The 16,945-nt window shown below is 41.4% G+C and overlaps 1 protein-coding gene across 1 annotated transcript; it reads left to right on the top strand.

Annotated features, from left to right (window-relative positions):
• The first annotated feature begins 13,304 nt into the window (after positions 1 to 13,304).
• LOC138885313 (uncharacterized) lies at positions 13,305 to 14,666 on the top strand. Its single transcript, XM_070166250.1, has 4 exons — positions 13,305 to 13,484; positions 13,679 to 14,020; positions 14,069 to 14,499; positions 14,585 to 14,666. Exons 1-4 carry the CDS (start codon positions 13,305 to 13,307, stop codon positions 14,664 to 14,666), a joined length of 1,035 nt encoding a protein of 344 aa, XP_070022351.1.
• Positions 14,667 to 16,945: the final 2,279 nt, after the last annotated feature.

Raw genomic sequence — 16,945 nt, 5'->3', positions numbered from 1 at the left:
TTTGAGGCATTGGTAACACAACATTGGATCATGTTTTCAGTAAAAAGGATGGTTCTTGCTCAAAAGGAGATTGATTTTCTCGGAATGCATTTTGTCCAAGGTGCATACAGTCCAGGACCACATATATGCCAGGAACTACTCTAATTTCCAGATACCAACCTCACAACAAAGCAGATCCAATAGTTCTTGGGTGTAGTAAATTATGTAAGAGATTTCATCCCAAATATCTCTATATACATTTCTCCGCTCACAGAGATGCTCAAGAAAAATTATCCATCATGGGAAAAGAAACAAGATGAACCAGTTAGAAAAAAGAGGAGATATCTAAAAATGTCAAGTTCCTCTACATCCCTTCAGAAGGCAAGAAGATACTACAAACTGATACCAGCAATGAATATTGGAGTGTCGTTCTATTTGAAGAAAAATATGGCAAGAGGAAAATATGCGGATATCCCAACGGAAAGTTCAAAGATGTCGGGCAACATTATCACTCCACTTTCAAGGAAATTCTTGCAGTAAAGAATGGAATCAAAAAATTTAATTTTTTCCTTATTCATACATAATTTCTGATAGAGATGGATATGAAGGCCTTCCCAAAGATGATCCAGATAAATGCAAAAATTATTCCCAATCCTCAGATTCTCAGATAGGCTCAATGGTTCTCTCCATACAAGTTTCAAGTCAAGCACCTGAAAGGAAAGGATAATATTATCGTAGATTTTTTGTCTAGACCAGAAGAATTCTCAAAGAGATTTTCTCCAGCGAAGATGATGTCAAAGCAAAAGTTAATCAGCCACATCTTCATGTTTTCAAATGTACCAAGAACAAGTTCATTGAAACCAACGGATCATCCACCGGAGTTGTTCAACCTCATGGATCCCTTTGATCCATCAATTTTAATAGAAATAAGAACTTATTATAAGCTCCAAGTTCTTCGACAACATGAAGGATCCATTCTTAAGCCTTATGGGATCAATCCAGAATATCCATTCTGCCATATATTCATAGCACAAGCCAAGGATTTCCCAGAGGAACTATTGTGGTTTTTTTGGTACCTATGCCATCAGTATTATATTTTCATGGAATTCAAATGCAACGTCTTCAAGGATTTTGATAATATGAACCAACTCTCAAAGTAATTTTACTATCGTTAAAGCCTAGAAGATATTGGATAAAATGTTCAACGATTTCTACACAACAAAGGTATTCATGTTCCATAGGCCAGTGAAGAATATTAATAGAAAAGTCCAGGCGCAAGCAGGGGCATCATTCTGGTGGAAATTTCTCGTGTCTATTTTATCCATGGAAGAACAATATAGTGAAGCAAAAAGAATTATCTTCCAGCAAAACAGGTGCATCCCGAGAGAGATATGGCCAAAAGATTGGGCAAGCTAGAACTATACCAGCACTCATCCGCACTGGGAAAGGGTACAGGAAGCAACAAAGGAATATCAAACCCCATACGAGGTCATCCGAGAAAAAATCACTCACGCCATCTCCAGATTAGGTTGCGAATTACATCTCTCAATCTAAAGGAGAAAGAACACAGCGAAGAAGGATCGTCAAGTTCCAGACGTTACTACACTTGGTCTTTGAAAAGATGCCTAGAAGACAAACCTAGAAAATCAATGGAAGATAATTATCTAAATCCCTGCTAATCCTACTGTAATCCTACATTACCTACCAAAACACCCTAAAAAATCATCTACCTATGCCAATACAAATTTCTACATCATTCCACACTATCCGGCCCACTTCCACTTGCTTTCACATTCTTCCACATGCTTCGTCACATGAAATACCCTACTTTCACATGCTGTCACATGATCCCGCATATTTTCACATGCTATACCATGTATATTTCACCTCTTTCACATGTTTCAGGAGCTTTTTAGTTGCTTTACCTAAGGTCCTTCACATGCCAAAAGGGACCCACTTGTAGATATGTTTGCCATGTAAGATAGGTTTATTTTATAATATAGGTACCAAAGTATAAGGAACAGAGCAAGAGACTCAAAGAAAACAAACTAAATCATAGATACGAAAGTTTCCCTACAAAGGGGCTGGCTTCAACAACCCATAAGGGACAGCTTGCCAAGCTACACAAACAGTTAATTTGCTTATAGTCGCAAAAGTTTTCCTACAAAGGGGATGTCTTCAACAACGCATAGGGGACGACTTTCCAAGCTACACAACTCAGAAAACTTTTGTACTATAACTAACTTTAGCTGTTATAACTCAGAAAACTTTCGTACTACAATAAGCTAACTTTATTAGAGTATTCTTACTCTATTTTCATACATGGACCGGCCTTTCCATCCATTCGAAAGAAACAAGAGGGAAGTTTAGAAAGAACTCATATGTAATATATCACAAAGATTTACAAAGGTTACAAGATGATCTTACAACTACTACATGGCCTCCTTTATATAGGACTAGGAGGTTATTACAAGACAAACTTATATTATAAAATAAATCTATCTTACATGGAAAACCTATCTACAAGTGGGTCCCTTTTGTCATGTGAAGGACCTTAGGCAAAGCAACTCAAAAGCTCATGAAAACATGTGAAAAAGGTGAAATATACACGGTATAGCATGTGAAAGTATGCGGGAGCATGTGACGACATGTGAAAGTAGGGTATTGCATGTCTCGAAGCATGTGGAAATGGGGCCCGGATAGTATGGAAAGATGTGGGAATTTGGCTTGGCATGGGTATATGATTTTTTAGGGTTTTTTGGTAGGTAATGTGGGATCATGGTGAGATTAGCAGGGATTTAGATAATGATTTTTCATTGATCCTCAGGGTTTGTCTTCTAGGCATCTTTTTAAAGATCTTGTGTAGTCATGCCTGGAACTTGATGGTCCTTTTTCGCTGTGTTCTTTCTCCTTTGGATTGAGAGATGTAATTCGCAACCTTAATCTAGAGATGTCGTGAGTGATATTTTTCTTGGATGACTATGTATGGGTTTTGATATTCCTTTGCTGCTTTCCAAACCCTTTCCTAGTGAGGATAAGTGCTAGTATAATTCCAACTTACCCAATCTTTTGGTCATATCTCTCTCCGGATGCACCTGTTTTGCTAGAAGATAATTTTTTGTGCTTCACTATATTCTTCTTCCATGAATAAAATGGACACGGGAAATTTCCACCAGAATGATGCCTCTACTTGCGCCTGGACTTTTCCATTAATAATCTTCACTGGCCTATGGAACATGAATACCTTTATTGTGTAGGAATCATTGAAATATTTTATCCAATATCTTCTAGGCTTGAACCATAGTAAAAGTACTTTAAGAGCTGGTTCAATATTATCAAAATCCTTGAAGACGTTGCATTTGAATTCCATGAACATATAATACTGATGTTATAGGTACTAGGAAAACTATAATAGTTCTTGTAGAAAATCCTTGGCTTGTGCTATGAATATATGGCAGAATGGATAATCTGGATTAACCATATAAGGCTTAAGAATTGATCCTCCATGTTGCCGGAAAACTTGGAGCTCATAATAAGTTCTTCTTTCCATTAAAATTGATGGATCAAAGGGATCCATGATGTGGAACAACTCCGGTGGATGATTCGTTGGCTTTAATGACTTGTTCCTGGTACATTTGAAAACATGAAGATATGGCTGATTAACTTTTGCTTTGACATCATCTTCACTGGGGAAAATCATTTTGAGAATTCTTCCGGTCGAGATAGAAAATCTACGAGAATATTATCCTTTCCTTTTAGGTGTTTGACTTGAAACTTATATGGAGAGAACCATTGAGCCCATCTGAGAATCTGAGGATTGGGAATAATTTTTGCATTTATCTGGATCATCTTTGGAAGGCCTTCATATCCATCTCTATCAGAAATTCTGTATGAATAAGGAAAAATTGAATTTCTTGATTCCATTTTTACTGCAAGAATTTCCTTGAAAGTGGAGTGATAATGTTGCTCGACTTTTTTAAACTTTCCGCTGGCATATCAACATATTTTTCTCTGGCTATCTTTTTTTTCAAATAGAACGACACTCTAATATTTATTGCTGGCATCAGTTTGCAGTATCTTCTTGCCTTTTGAAGGGATGTAAAGGGACTTGACATTTTTACATATCTCCTTTATTTATCTGACTGCTTCATCTTGTTTCTTTTCCCATGATGGAGCATTTTTCTTGAGCATCTCTATGATTGGAGAAATGTATGTAGAGATATTTGGAATAAAATCTCTTACATAATTTGCTACACCCAAGAACTGTGGATTTGCTTTGTTGTGAGGTCGGTATCTTAAAATTGGAGTAGTTCCTGGCATATATATGGTCCTGGACTATATGCACCTTGGACAAAATGCATTCCGAGAAAATCAATCTTCTTTTGAGCAAGAACCATCCTTTTTGTTTAAAGCATGATCCCATACTGTGTTACCAATGCCTCAAATTGACGAAGCAAGTTGACATGTTCCTCCAATGTATCACTGAATAACAGGATGTCATCAATGCAAACTAAAGAGCTATGGAGGATGGGCTGGAATATTTTCATCATGACTTTTTGGAACAAGGAGGGTGTCGTTTTTAATCCGAAGGGCATGACTTTCTATTGGAAGTGATTATCAGGGATACAAAATCCCGTTTTGGCTCTTTCTTCGGGGTGGATTCCTAATTGCCAAAATCTAGATTTAAGATCAAAATTGGAAAAACATTTGGCCTTGGCTAAGTGAGAGAAAAGAGTGAGTTTATTAGGGATAGAGAATTTATCATCTTGGAGGAAGTTGTTAAGTGGCTGGTAGTTAATGGATAACCTGAGTTTTCCTCTTGTTTGCTCAGCTCTTTTGTTGACATAAAATGCTTCGCATGCCCATTGTGAATCTGATGACACTGTTAGATCAAATTCCAAAAGTTCTTCACAATCTTTCTTTGCAAGCTGAAGATGATTTCGATTCATGCCTGAATGACTGAATTTTGTTGGATTGATGTTTTCATTCTTCTTGAAAGGGAGCTTGATAAAAAAACTCTTCATTCATCCATAATGGGCTTATCTCTTTCTTCATAAAATCCTTGTGGGATTCAGCACATGAATGCCAGTGAGATTTTTTTCAATATCTTTGATTTATTTGTCATTGGTCATTTGGAATAGCCTTGGAATTTCAGAATATGGTTTAAACTGCTTCTTAAAGGTTATTCCATTAGCCCTGATATGGAGTTGATCTTTTAGTTGTCTAAAAATATCGCATCCAACAATAAGATCTTTCCTTAGTACATCGGACCCTATCAGCTTGGTTCTGTACTTCAATCCTGGAAAGAACTCAATTGTGACCGGGTGCTTTGTGATGACGGTAGTAGTCAAGATTCCATTTGATGCAGTGTTGAAATCCTTAAAGTGCGGCACCCATTGATCTTTCTGGAGAATAGCAGGATTCATGAGTGAACAAGTAGCTCTAGTGTCAATGAAAGCAATGACTCGACTTGGTTTATCCTATTTGGATGAATAAACCTTGAGTTCCACTTTAGGGATGACTATGAGAGCGTTGATCGCTTATTGGGCCTTTATAACGATCCGGTGGGTCATTTTGAGAGTTATAGCCCCGATCCCCTATTAACTTCTTTCCCTATATCTTTCTTGCTTATGTGACTTGCCGGGAGGTTTCGTTTTGGTTTTTGGAGTGTTTTGGGACACTTAGTCCCTAAACGGAAGCTTAAGTCTTAAGATTTGGACCGTAGTCAAAACTGTGTGAAGACGACTTTGAAATGGAGTTCCGTCGATTCCATTAGATTTGTTGGGTGATTTTGGGCTTAGGGGCATGTCCGTATTGTGTTTTTGAGGTCTGTAGCTCATTTAGACATGAAATGGTGAAAGTCAATTTTTTGGAGATTTGGACCGGTAGTGGAATTTTTGATATCGGGGTCAGAATTCAATTCCAAAAGTTTGATTAGGTCCATAATGTTGATTATGATTTTTGTGCAAAATTTGGGGTCATTCGGACTTGGTTTGATAGGTTTCGGCATCGATTATAGAAATTTGAAGTTTCAAGTTCTTTAAGTTTGAATTGGAGTGTAATTTGTGAATTTAGCGTTGTTTAATGTGATTTTAGGGCTCGACTAAGTTTGTATGATGTTTTAGGATTGTTTGAAATGTTTGGATGAGGTCCCGTGGGCCTTGGGTATGTTTCGGTTGCTTAACGGATGAAATATTGGACTTAGCATTTCTAAAGTTGTTAGTTTTTGGTGTTTTCGCATCTGCGGTGGGGAGATCGTAGGTGCGGACTCGTACGTGCGGAGTGAAGGGCGCAGATGTAGTGTTTGGAGGCTCGACCAAGGATCACAGGTGCGAGGGAAGTACTGCATTTTTGATGCCCGCAGATGCGCCTAACGAATCACAGGCGCAGAGAAGGACCGTAGAAGCGGACAGTGCTCCGTAGCGCGCGCACGCAGGTGCAGCGCCCTTTGCCGTAGATGCGGACCCAACCCTCATAAGTGATTTTCGACCTGCGATGGATTTTCCACAGGTGCGGTTGAAGCTTCGCAGAAGCGAGTTCGCTGGGCAGAAAAGAGAGGATTTCGAGGGTTTTATCCCATTTTCAATTTTGGGACTTGAGAGCTCGGATTAAGGAGATAATTTGAAGGATTTTCAGAGAAAGTTATTGGGTAATGATTCCTAACTCTCTTTTGGTTGTATTCCATTAATCCATTGTTGATTTCATCATGTAATTACGGATTTGAGTTGGTAAATTAGGAAAAAATGGTAGAAACTTCATAGTCTAAAATTTCAAGTTTTGGAAGTCGATTTGGGGTCAGATTTGAGTAATTCTTGTATGGTTAGACTTGTGAGTGAATGAGTATTCATATTTGGTGACTTTTACCCGATTCCGAGATGTGGGCTCGGGAAGGCTTTTTGGGCGATTTTTCAATTTCTTGCTTTAGGTTTTACTTCATTAGCTAAATTAGCTCCTTGTAGTTATATTTATGTTATGTAATTGATTTTGGCTACATTTGGGCCACTTGGAGCCAGATATTCGCGGGAAAGGCATTGTGACTGATTGATTGAGCTTGATCGAGTTAAGTGGCTTGCCTAACCTTGTATGGGGGAACTCTGTTTATCGTGAAAATGGTAATAACAATTAAATTTGTTGATGAGACTCTAAAAATACATGATCTATTTTTATGATAGTTTGTTAAGCAGTTGTATCTGAGATTTAAAGATGAAATGGAGTTAAAGAGAGAGCTATAATCAAACCGATAGGCTAGCTACTCGGGGCCTGAGGCTTGTCTATTCTGGGCCTTGAGGTCGATCTCAGGGCTTGGATATGAGCTATTGAGAGTAATCGGGGTAGGGATAACAGTTATGGGATAATTGAGGGAGGCTCTTTATGGCCAATGATAAGCAATAAATGAAGAACAAGTATGAAGACAATAAATGAAAGCAACAATATCAAGAGAGTATGTTAGAGGGAAAAGAGAAATTTCTTGTATATTTTTTATGAAGCAGCTGGAGCACTAGAGTCCTTACAAAATGTCAAAGACCCCCTTTATATAGGAGGGGAATCCCAACATAGTACAAAAACATTAATTACAAAAATAGGGGGATGGGACAACTAGATGGCACCAGGCTCTGCCAGTACTAGCTGCACGCCTAGGGAACTCCCCATTCCCATCATGACCGCGACCAACATTATCATTAGGTCGGGCGTCAACAAACCTCGAGGGAGGGAACTCGACCACAGTCTTGCAACCTCGAGGTCTCGAGGTGATTTCCTGAAATGCCTTAATGACGAGAAATTGGACCCTCTGATTTCACCGTATACAGATAGTTTCCACGTTTCATAGAACGAAGTAATATGAAACGATTTTGAACCTCCATTCCGAGGACATCATTGCCATGACGTCAGTCTACCAGAGCATTAAATGCCATACCCAAAAAACCGTGCGGGGGTCGCCGTCAAATGGGACTATCGAGAAACTCACGAATCGCTATTGGCTCATCCGTTCCGCTGCTCATATGGCTCCTATAAATATATCAACCCTTTGATAATCCTTATTTTCCCAACACCTTCCAATTCGCGAATCCAGACCCATCTCCTTTTACATTCTTCCTTCTTACTCTTTTAAAGAAACTTTTACCATCGCAATGGCTAGAATTTCCAGGACAGTTCCTCGGCGGAACGAAGTCGCCTATTCATCTTGGTCGTCTAAGGAGAAAACAAAAGTGATACCCACTATGGGACAATGTACTCCCCCCGATCTTAACATATCGAAAGATTATACGATCTATAAACCCCCCTGCTACACCGGGCTGATGCAAACACGTATCCCATTACGTCAGTGTCGTGACCGATATGAGGACGGTAAAAAAGGACTTCCGATGGAAGAAGGTGGTAGAGGTGGAGATTCTTGGCCCGGATAAGAACATAACGGATTACAAAGACGGTTTCCTCTACGTGTATACTTATCCCTTTACTTTGAGTCCGGTTGAGCCTTTTGGATCCCCTCTCCCCGGAGATAGACCCGGTCATTCTCGACTTTTGCGATAAATATCAGGTGACACTTGGTTCAAATCTATCCCTTCTTTTGGAGGATAGTCTTGATGCTCCATTATTTCACCGACCAGGTTGGGGGCGAGACCTTTATCCTGAATCACTTGATCAGGATGTACAGCCCCCGGTTCTATCGAGGCTTGATTAGGCTTTGTCATCGATCCAAGAAGTCATTTTTCTCGAGCACCAACGAGGAGAAAGATCGGGGATGGATGAGCAGGTTCATCCGGGTTAAAACCTCGGACATCATTCCAGCCAGGAGGATACCTTTCCCGGAGAGGTGGAACATGCAGCTTAAGCGTTTTCCCCTTCGGACATGTTTCGTGACCCTCTTTCCTTTCTTCCAAAAAAGATGACCTCTTTTTGTTCTCTGCAGCTGCCACTTGGTATCCTGAAGCGGTCCCGGATCTGCTGGGGTGGATTGGGCTATTGGATAACAAGTTTCTGTATCTTGCCCGATCTTGGACCGACCTGGCCAAGACATTGTGGTTGGCCAAGAACCATGGTAAAGTTTCTCTTGCCACCTACGTCTTAACCCTACTTTCTTTCATGTACTTTCTTATGCTGATAAGCTGTTGCCGCTATGCTTATGCAGGCCTTGGCGAGAATGTGCTAATGAGACCACTCCTTGGAGGCAGGACGAAGGTTTCGAAGCCTGTCGAGGGTAATAAAAGGAAAGGCAAGGAGACTGCCGACCCTTCTGTGACGAAGAAACCCAATCCATACAGGCCTAGAACCGCCATTGGGACCTCAACTTCTGCTTTCGAGGCAAGCCTCATTGCTGGGGACCAAAATGGGATGAGAATGGATACCGTTTGGAGGAGAGGCCAAGGCCGGACACGGGAGTTCCGCAGATACTCCGACCGGAAGCTGCTGAATTAGGGACGGCTAACTTAGGTCAACCCTGTGCGGCGGAGACCCTCGAGGAGGATGCTATCGTGGTTCCCGGTCCTGTGGCCGGGCATGGTGCAGTTTCTGGTAGGGGGACCATTGTTGCTGGTCCCGAAGGATCTGGACTCGGAGCTATTCAGGAGCAAGAACTGCCCATCGTGGACATTGGTGACATAGGCGATTTCATTTTCGGCTCCCATTTATCATCAAGGGAGCTAAGGGATGCTCAAGATGCGAACGCCGTCAAAGTCGGGGGTCCTATCAAGGGGGGAGGCACGTCTGGCAATATCTTTGACAATGTTAGCGGAAACGTCGACCTTGACGCTCCCGGCTCTATCAACGTGACCGAGAGGTTCATATAGTAGGTGATAGCTGTTTTAAGTATATTCCTTTTAGCCTTGGGCATCTTTCTTCATTCTTCTAACTCTTCTGTTTTGCTGTAGTGCAAGAAGATGTATGATCATGCCCTCTTCAGGCTTAACGAGGAGCTTTCGGGCCATGAGAAGGAGCTTGACAAGCCGTCCTCAAGACTGCGAGAGTCGAAGGCTCGTTCTGTCCAGAAGGAGAAAGAGTTAGGCGAACTCCGGGTTACTTTTGAGGGAGCACTCCGAGAAAAAAGTGCCCTAGTCAAGCAGGTATTTTGTTATGCATGAGTCACTCCTTCATTCCCATAATTTGATACTGACTGGTTTACTTTTCTTTTTGTAGGTCGAGCAAAACGACTCGCAAATTAGGCGACTGAATATGGAGGTCCTCGGGCTGAGGAAACAAAATGAGGCAGTGACCTCGGAGTTGGCATCGACCCGTGATCTTCTGAAGGATGCTCGAAAGGAGCTAGCTGAGCTGGTTGTAGCCAAGTCCGAGATCGAAAGAAATGTAGCCACTTACCTGAAGGACGCGGCCACAACACATCAAATAGCTCGTGACATATCGATAAAGGTGGAGCAGAAACTGACTCGGGCTGATAGTAGGCTATATAGACGCTATTTACACTCTAAATGTACCATACTTTATTGTTGTTTTAAAGGCTAAATGATAACGAAATACTCTAATTAGTGTTCTTTTGCTTCGCATGGACTAATTCAAGTTAGGAAGATACTATAGAGTGTTTTGGAGTCAATAATATGGAGAAAACACCAATCAAGAAGAACCCAAGCGAAAATAAGCAAGAAAGAGGCAAAGGAGGACTGGGCAAGATGCCACCGCGACCGCGGTTGGACCGCGGTAGGCCAAGAAAGTGAGGCAGAATAGTTGCGTTTCATCGCGGCCGCACTGCGTTCTTCCGCGGTCGCGGTCGACTGTGTAACTGCCCAGAAATTTTGGGACTAAAGTGTAAATCAGGGGAAACTTATGCCAACCCTTTATAAACTCAACAAACTCGCCCAAGCTAAGGAAAAGCTTGTTTTTAGACTGATTTGGAGGAACGAACAAGTGTGAGAAGAGCAATCAACCATTAGAGTTTTTCAATCTTCTCTTTGTTATTTCAATTGCACATTATGAATACTTTTGTATTTTTATCTTGCTTTGCTATGAGTAGCTAATTCCTTAGTCTAGGGTTTTGATGGAACCTGTTGAGGATGAACTTCTTGTTATATTAATATAGTTGCCTAGTTTAATCTCTATTTGTTCAACTACGTTTTTGTTGTAGTTAATTAATAGGATCCTTAATTTGCTGTGCCTATTTAGTATGTATTACTCGGGAGAGAGTGCATATTTAGGTAATTGTTGAACATCACCACTCCCAAAGCAATATGAGGGATCAATAACCGAGGGTTTAAAGGTGGGATTAGGGATAACAAAGCCTTAGGTGTGATCTAAAGTGAGATGAAATCAAGGCCAACTAGCGTAACTCGAGAGAGTGCATCTAGTAAATTGTTGTAATCACTCGGGAGAGATTTACGGTAGTAAAAGTGCTCATGATCGATAGAGATAATTAGTCAAATCTTTATGAAACATAACAGGAAGAGATTTCATTAATAGGGGAAATCACAGCCTTAGATCCTTCTCTTAATTATTTACAACTTAATCATAGTTAGTCTTTAGTTACTTAATTGCAGTCAGTTATAGTTAGTAGAAATATCCTTAATTGTTATTCAAAACGTTTGGAAGTGATTCCCTAGAATTTAGTGAGTTTAACAAGAGTAATTGATAGGTTAATTCCTTGTGGGTTCGACTCTGGGCTAAATACTCAGATTATATTTGCAACGTCCACTTAGTCCTTTTAATAAGGCATAGTTGGGCGTGATCAAATTTTGGCGTCATTGCCAGAGAATTAACGATGTTATCAATTACAGTTGAAAGAAATACAAAAATTCTTAGTGTAGTCAGTTTTCTCTATATCCAGTCTATACATTGAAATTTTAACGTCTGTTGACTTGGTTGTATAGGTGCATGCCTGGAAATTCATCGAGAACCGGTGAAGTATTTGAAGCATTATTAGATCCTGAGAAAGTTTTGAAGGCCTTGAATCGGGCCAACTAGAAAAACAAACAACAACAAACAACTGAAAATTCGAACCAGACATGAGGGATAACGTGGTAGACCCAGCTCTGCTATTAGCTCCAGTGGCACCTCTTGTGCCAGAGGCTGCTCTATATGACTGGGCACAACCCACATTAGAGAACTTGGCCACAACGATTTTAGTCCCGCAGATACATGCTGAATAGTTTCAAATCACGAACAACATGTTGCACTTGTTGCAAAACAAGGGACTATTTTCGGGGTCACAAATCGAAGATCCTCAACAACACTTGAAGAATTTCCTGTCAATCTGCAAAACTCAAAGGCAACCCAATGTAACTCAAGAAGCAATAAATTTGTTGTTGTTGTTGTTTCCATTCTCAGTAACAGGAGCTGCCCAGACCTGGCTAAACTTACTCCCCATTAATTCCATAACGACATGGGAGGAGTTAGCCAAGCAATTTGTGAACAAGTTTCATCCACCCAACAAGACTGCTCAACAAATTGATGAAATTTTGAGTTTCAAACAAAAACCAATGGAGACACTGCAAGAAACATGAGAACGATTCAAAGGGATGTTGGTTATATGTCCGCACCACGGTATTCCAGATCAGATGTTGGGGCAGCGGTTTTACATGGGTTTGGAAGATGGTGTGAAGGATAATGTTGATGCTTCAGCTGGTGGAGCATTTTTGAGCAAAACATGGATAGAAAGCCAGAGTTTTCTTGACAAGATGGCACAGAATTTGGGGTGGACAACCAGGAATGCACCGATCACTCCAGTGGATCACTCAGTGCCCTTAGATCCATCCAACACTTTTGCTGAAAACATGGCCACATTAATGACACATATGAGTATACTCACCAAAAAGGTGGAAGAGTCAGGGCAGAAGCAACAGGTACACATTGTAGATACTACCAATGGGGGCTTATGCACATCTTGCATTAGTCAGCCAATTGGTAACCAGTGGAATGCAGAAAGTGATCATTATCACTACCTTGAGGACATGAATTATGTGTCTAACTATGGAGGCCAGAGATAGGGTGGTCAAAATTGGGGCCAACAAAATCAGCAGTATACGCCAGTCCAGTCACAGCTCAACAATAGAAACATGGGAGGTATGAGACCTCACAATAATATGGCGACTTACCAAAGGCCACAGGGATATAATAATCAAAATCAGCAGCAGGGTTATCATCCTCCTCAGCAACAGCATGGTGGAAGATAGGAAGATGGGTTTTCTAGACTCGAGGCAATGATGCAATAGGTTATTGGGTCAAATGCAAAAATGAGTGAAAAAGTAGACGCACATGAGTCAGCTATTAAGAATATTGAAGTGTAGATGGGCCAGATTTCGATGTTATTGAATAATCGTCCTCTTGGGACATTACCTACAGACACACATGTAAATCCAAAAGATCAAGGCCCAAAATAGCTGATGGCAGTGAGTCTACGTAATGACAGAGACTTAGACTTGAAGCAAGATAGGGCTCGAGAAGGCAAACAAGCTGAGACACTTATACCCGTGCCCATTGAGCTAGATGAGTCAACGAAACTGACAGAGGTGACAGTACAACCTGCCCAGGAAGAACATAACACACAGATTGAGGCTGAGAAAGTAGCTGAGACAGCCTAGGAACCAGTAGTTGAGGTGGTAGCTAACAAAGAAAATAACCAAATCATTAGGAAGAAGAGACCCCCCGCACCATTCCCACAGAGGCTGGCTAGTACAAAAAAGAAGAACAATACAAGAAATTCTTGGAGATGCTGAAACAAATCTAGGTAAATATTCTATTGATTGATGCTTTGAAGGAGATACCTGGTTATGAAAAAGTGATGAAGGACTTGATGTCCCGAAAATTCGATTTCCAAGACTTGGCCATAGTGACTCTTACTCAGACCTGTAGTGTGGTGGTGACTAGACCAATTGCTGAGAAGCTGTCTGACCCAGTGAGTTTCATAATTCCCTGCACTATTGGTAACTTTGCTTTCGCCAAAGCACTTTGTGATTTGGGGGCTAGCATAAATCTTATGCCCCTGGCGATCTATAAGAGGTTGGGGATTGGAAGAGTTAGACCCACTTCTATGTTGTTGCAGCTGGCGGACAGGACCGTGAAAAAACCCTCTGGTATCTTGGATGATGTGTTGATTCAGGTAGGGAAATTTGTGTTCCCTGCAGATTTTGTGATTCTAGATTGAAAGGTGGATGAAAAAATTCCAATAATATTGGGAAGGCTATTCTTGGCCACTAGGAGAGCTCTCATTGATTGTAAAACTGGGGAGCTCAAGATGAGGTTGAACGATGAGGAGATAACATTCAATGTGCAGAAATCTATGAGGCAACCGAGTGAATTCGCCAATTGCTCTCTTATTGATGCCGTGGATGTAATCGTAGAAGCTGATGATGAAATGTTGACTATTGAGGACCCTCTTGCTGCATGTCTGGTAAATTTAGATGAGGTGAATGGGGAAGAACTGGCAGAATGGGTGTTGGCTTTAGAGGGCAGAGGGTTTTGGGATAGAACTCTTGAATTTGAGCTCCTGCACTTAGAAAACAGAGAAAATCCTCCAGCCAAGCCATCCATAGAAGAACCACCAATGTTGGAATTGAAGCCACTGCCCGCCCATCTCAGGTATGCGTTCCTAGGACCTAACTGCACATTACCTGTTATTATCTCATCTAGTTTGTTAGATGTGCATGCACAACAACTTTTGCAGGTACTCAAGGAGTGCAAGACTGCCATTAGGTGGACCATGGCAGACATTAAGAGGATCAACCCGGCATATTGTATGCATATAATTTGGCTGGAAGAGGGACACAAACCTTCCAGGGAGCACCAAAGAAGGCTGAACCCCAACATGAAGGAAGTGGTAAAGAAAGAAGTGATTAAGTGGTTGGATGCAGGAATCATTTTCCCAATCTCTGACAGCAACTGGGTTAGCCCGGTGCAATGTGTTCCTAAGAAGGGTGGCATGACGGTGATAAAAAATGGTAACAATGAGCTGATCTCTACAAGAACTATCATAGATTGAAGAATTTGCATGGACTACAGAAAATTAAATCTGGCCACCCGAAAAGACCACTTCCCACTTCCCTTCAGTGATCAGATGCTAGACAGATTGCCAGAGAGGTCTCACTTCTATTTTCTGGATGGGTACTCAGGGTACAATCAAATCTCCATTGCACTAGAGGACAGAGAGAAGACCTCTTTCACTTTCCCATATGACATTTATGCTTTTCGGAGGATGCCCTTTGGCCTATGCAATGCACCCGCCACATTCCAAAGGTGCATGATGCCCATATTCACTAACATGGTCGAAGACATAATAGATGTATTCATGGATGATTTCTTAGTGGTGGGAAACTCATTCAACGAGTGCCTTATAAATCTAACCCGTGTGCTGAAAAGATATATTGAAACTAACCTGGTACTTAATTGGGAGAAGTGCCATTTCATGGTACAATATGGCATAGTCTTGGGACACCAGGTATCAAGCAAGGGAATCGAAGTGGACCGTGCTAAAGTTGACATGATAGCAAAGTTGCCACCTCCCACTTCAGTAAAGGCAATCAGGAGTTTCCTCGGGCATGCCAGTTTCTACCGGAGATTCATAAGAGACTTCTCAAAAATTGCCAACCCTCTCTGTAAGTTGTTAGAAAAAGATCACCCCTTCTTGTTTTTTGATGATTGTAGGGTAGCATTCGAGGAGTTGAAAAAGAGGCTAGTCATAACACCCATCATTGTTGCCCCCGACTAGGAGCAACCATTCAAACTTATGTGTGATACCAGTGACTATATAGTGGGGGCAGTGCTGGGACAGAGGAAAGACAAGCTAATGCACTCAATCTACAATGCCAGTAGAACGCTGAGTGGAGCCCAGCTGAACTATACTGTGACTGAAAAGGAGATGCTGGTTGTGGTGTTTGCATTCTACAAATTTAGATCATACCTGATTGGCTCTAAGGTAATTGTATATACTGATCATGCAGCTCTCAGGTACTTGATTGAGAAGAAGGAGTCTAAACCGCGCCTGATTCATTGGGTGTTATTACCGCAAGAGTTTGACCCCGAAATTCGTGACCGTAAGGGCACAAAAAACCAAGTCGCTGATCATCTATCAAGACTTGAGGGAGCTGAAAACTCAGTTGAGGTTGAGGATATTCTGGAAACCTTTCTAGACGAGCAGCAGCTCGCTACAAACCTTGAGGAAGTGCCATGGTATGCAGACTTTGCAAATTACCTGGCAAGCAGTATAGTTCCCTATGACCTTTCTCTATACAAAAGAAAAAGTTTTATCGTGACTGCCGCATGTATTATTGGGATGAACCTTACCTGTTTCGAATATGTGTTGACAATATGATCCGGAGGTGTGTTCCTGAGATAGAACAATATTTTGTTTTGCAGGCATGTCACGCAACAACGTATGGAGGGCATTTTGGAGGAGTTAGGAAGGCCGCAAAAGTGCTAGAGGCCGGTTTCTTCTGGCCAATAATGTTTAAGGATGCACATCAATGGGTGAAGGGCTGTAATGAATGTCAGTAAACCGGGAACATTTCCCGTCGCCATGAGATGCCTATGAACCCAATTCAAGAGGTTGAAGTGTTCGATGTCTGGGGGATTGGCTTCATGGGCCCCTTCGTCAGCTCCTTTGGCAATAAGTACATACTTGTTGCTGTAGATTACATGTCCAAATGGGTAGAAGCTGCAACATTTCCCACTAATGATGCAAGAGTGGTGGTGGGATTTTTGAAGAAGAATATATTCACCCATTTTGGGACCCCGAGAGCTATTATCAGTGACGGAGGCACTCACTTCTGCAATCGAGCGTTCGAGAAGTTGCTAGCGAAGTATGATGTGCGCCACAAGGTGGCAACTCCATATCATCCTCAGACCAATGGACAGGTTGAAGTGTCAAACAGAGAGATAAAAAGTGTGCTAACCAAGACTGTGAACGCCATAAGAACTGATTGGGCGAAAAAGCTAAATGATGCACTCTGGGCCTATAGAACTGCTTTTAAAACACCGATTGGTGTCACCATATAAGTTGGTGTTTGGAAAGGCCTGCCACTTGCTAGTG

The sequence above is a fragment of the Nicotiana sylvestris genome, chromosome 2, assembly GCF_000393655.2.
Source record: "Nicotiana sylvestris chromosome 2, ASM39365v2, whole genome shotgun sequence".
Classification (NCBI taxonomy): Eukaryota; Viridiplantae; Streptophyta; class Magnoliopsida; order Solanales; family Solanaceae; genus Nicotiana; species Nicotiana sylvestris.
Note: the sequence above shows the minus strand (reverse complement) of the source record. Positions and strands in the feature narration are given on the sequence as shown.

Coding starts and splice junctions, on each gene's coding strand:
- LOC138885313 (XM_070166250.1), top strand. CDS start 13,305: ATGGCAGTGAGTCTACGTAATGACAGAGACTTAGACTTGAAGCAAGAT. Junction 14,021..14,068: donor TGGATGATGTGTTGATTCAG/GTAGGGAAATTT, acceptor CTAGATTGAAAG/GTGGATGAAAAAATTCCAAT. Junction 14,500..14,584: donor CCACTGCCCGCCCATCTCAG/GTATGCGTTCCT, acceptor CAACTTTTGCAG/GTACTCAAGGAGTGCAAGAC.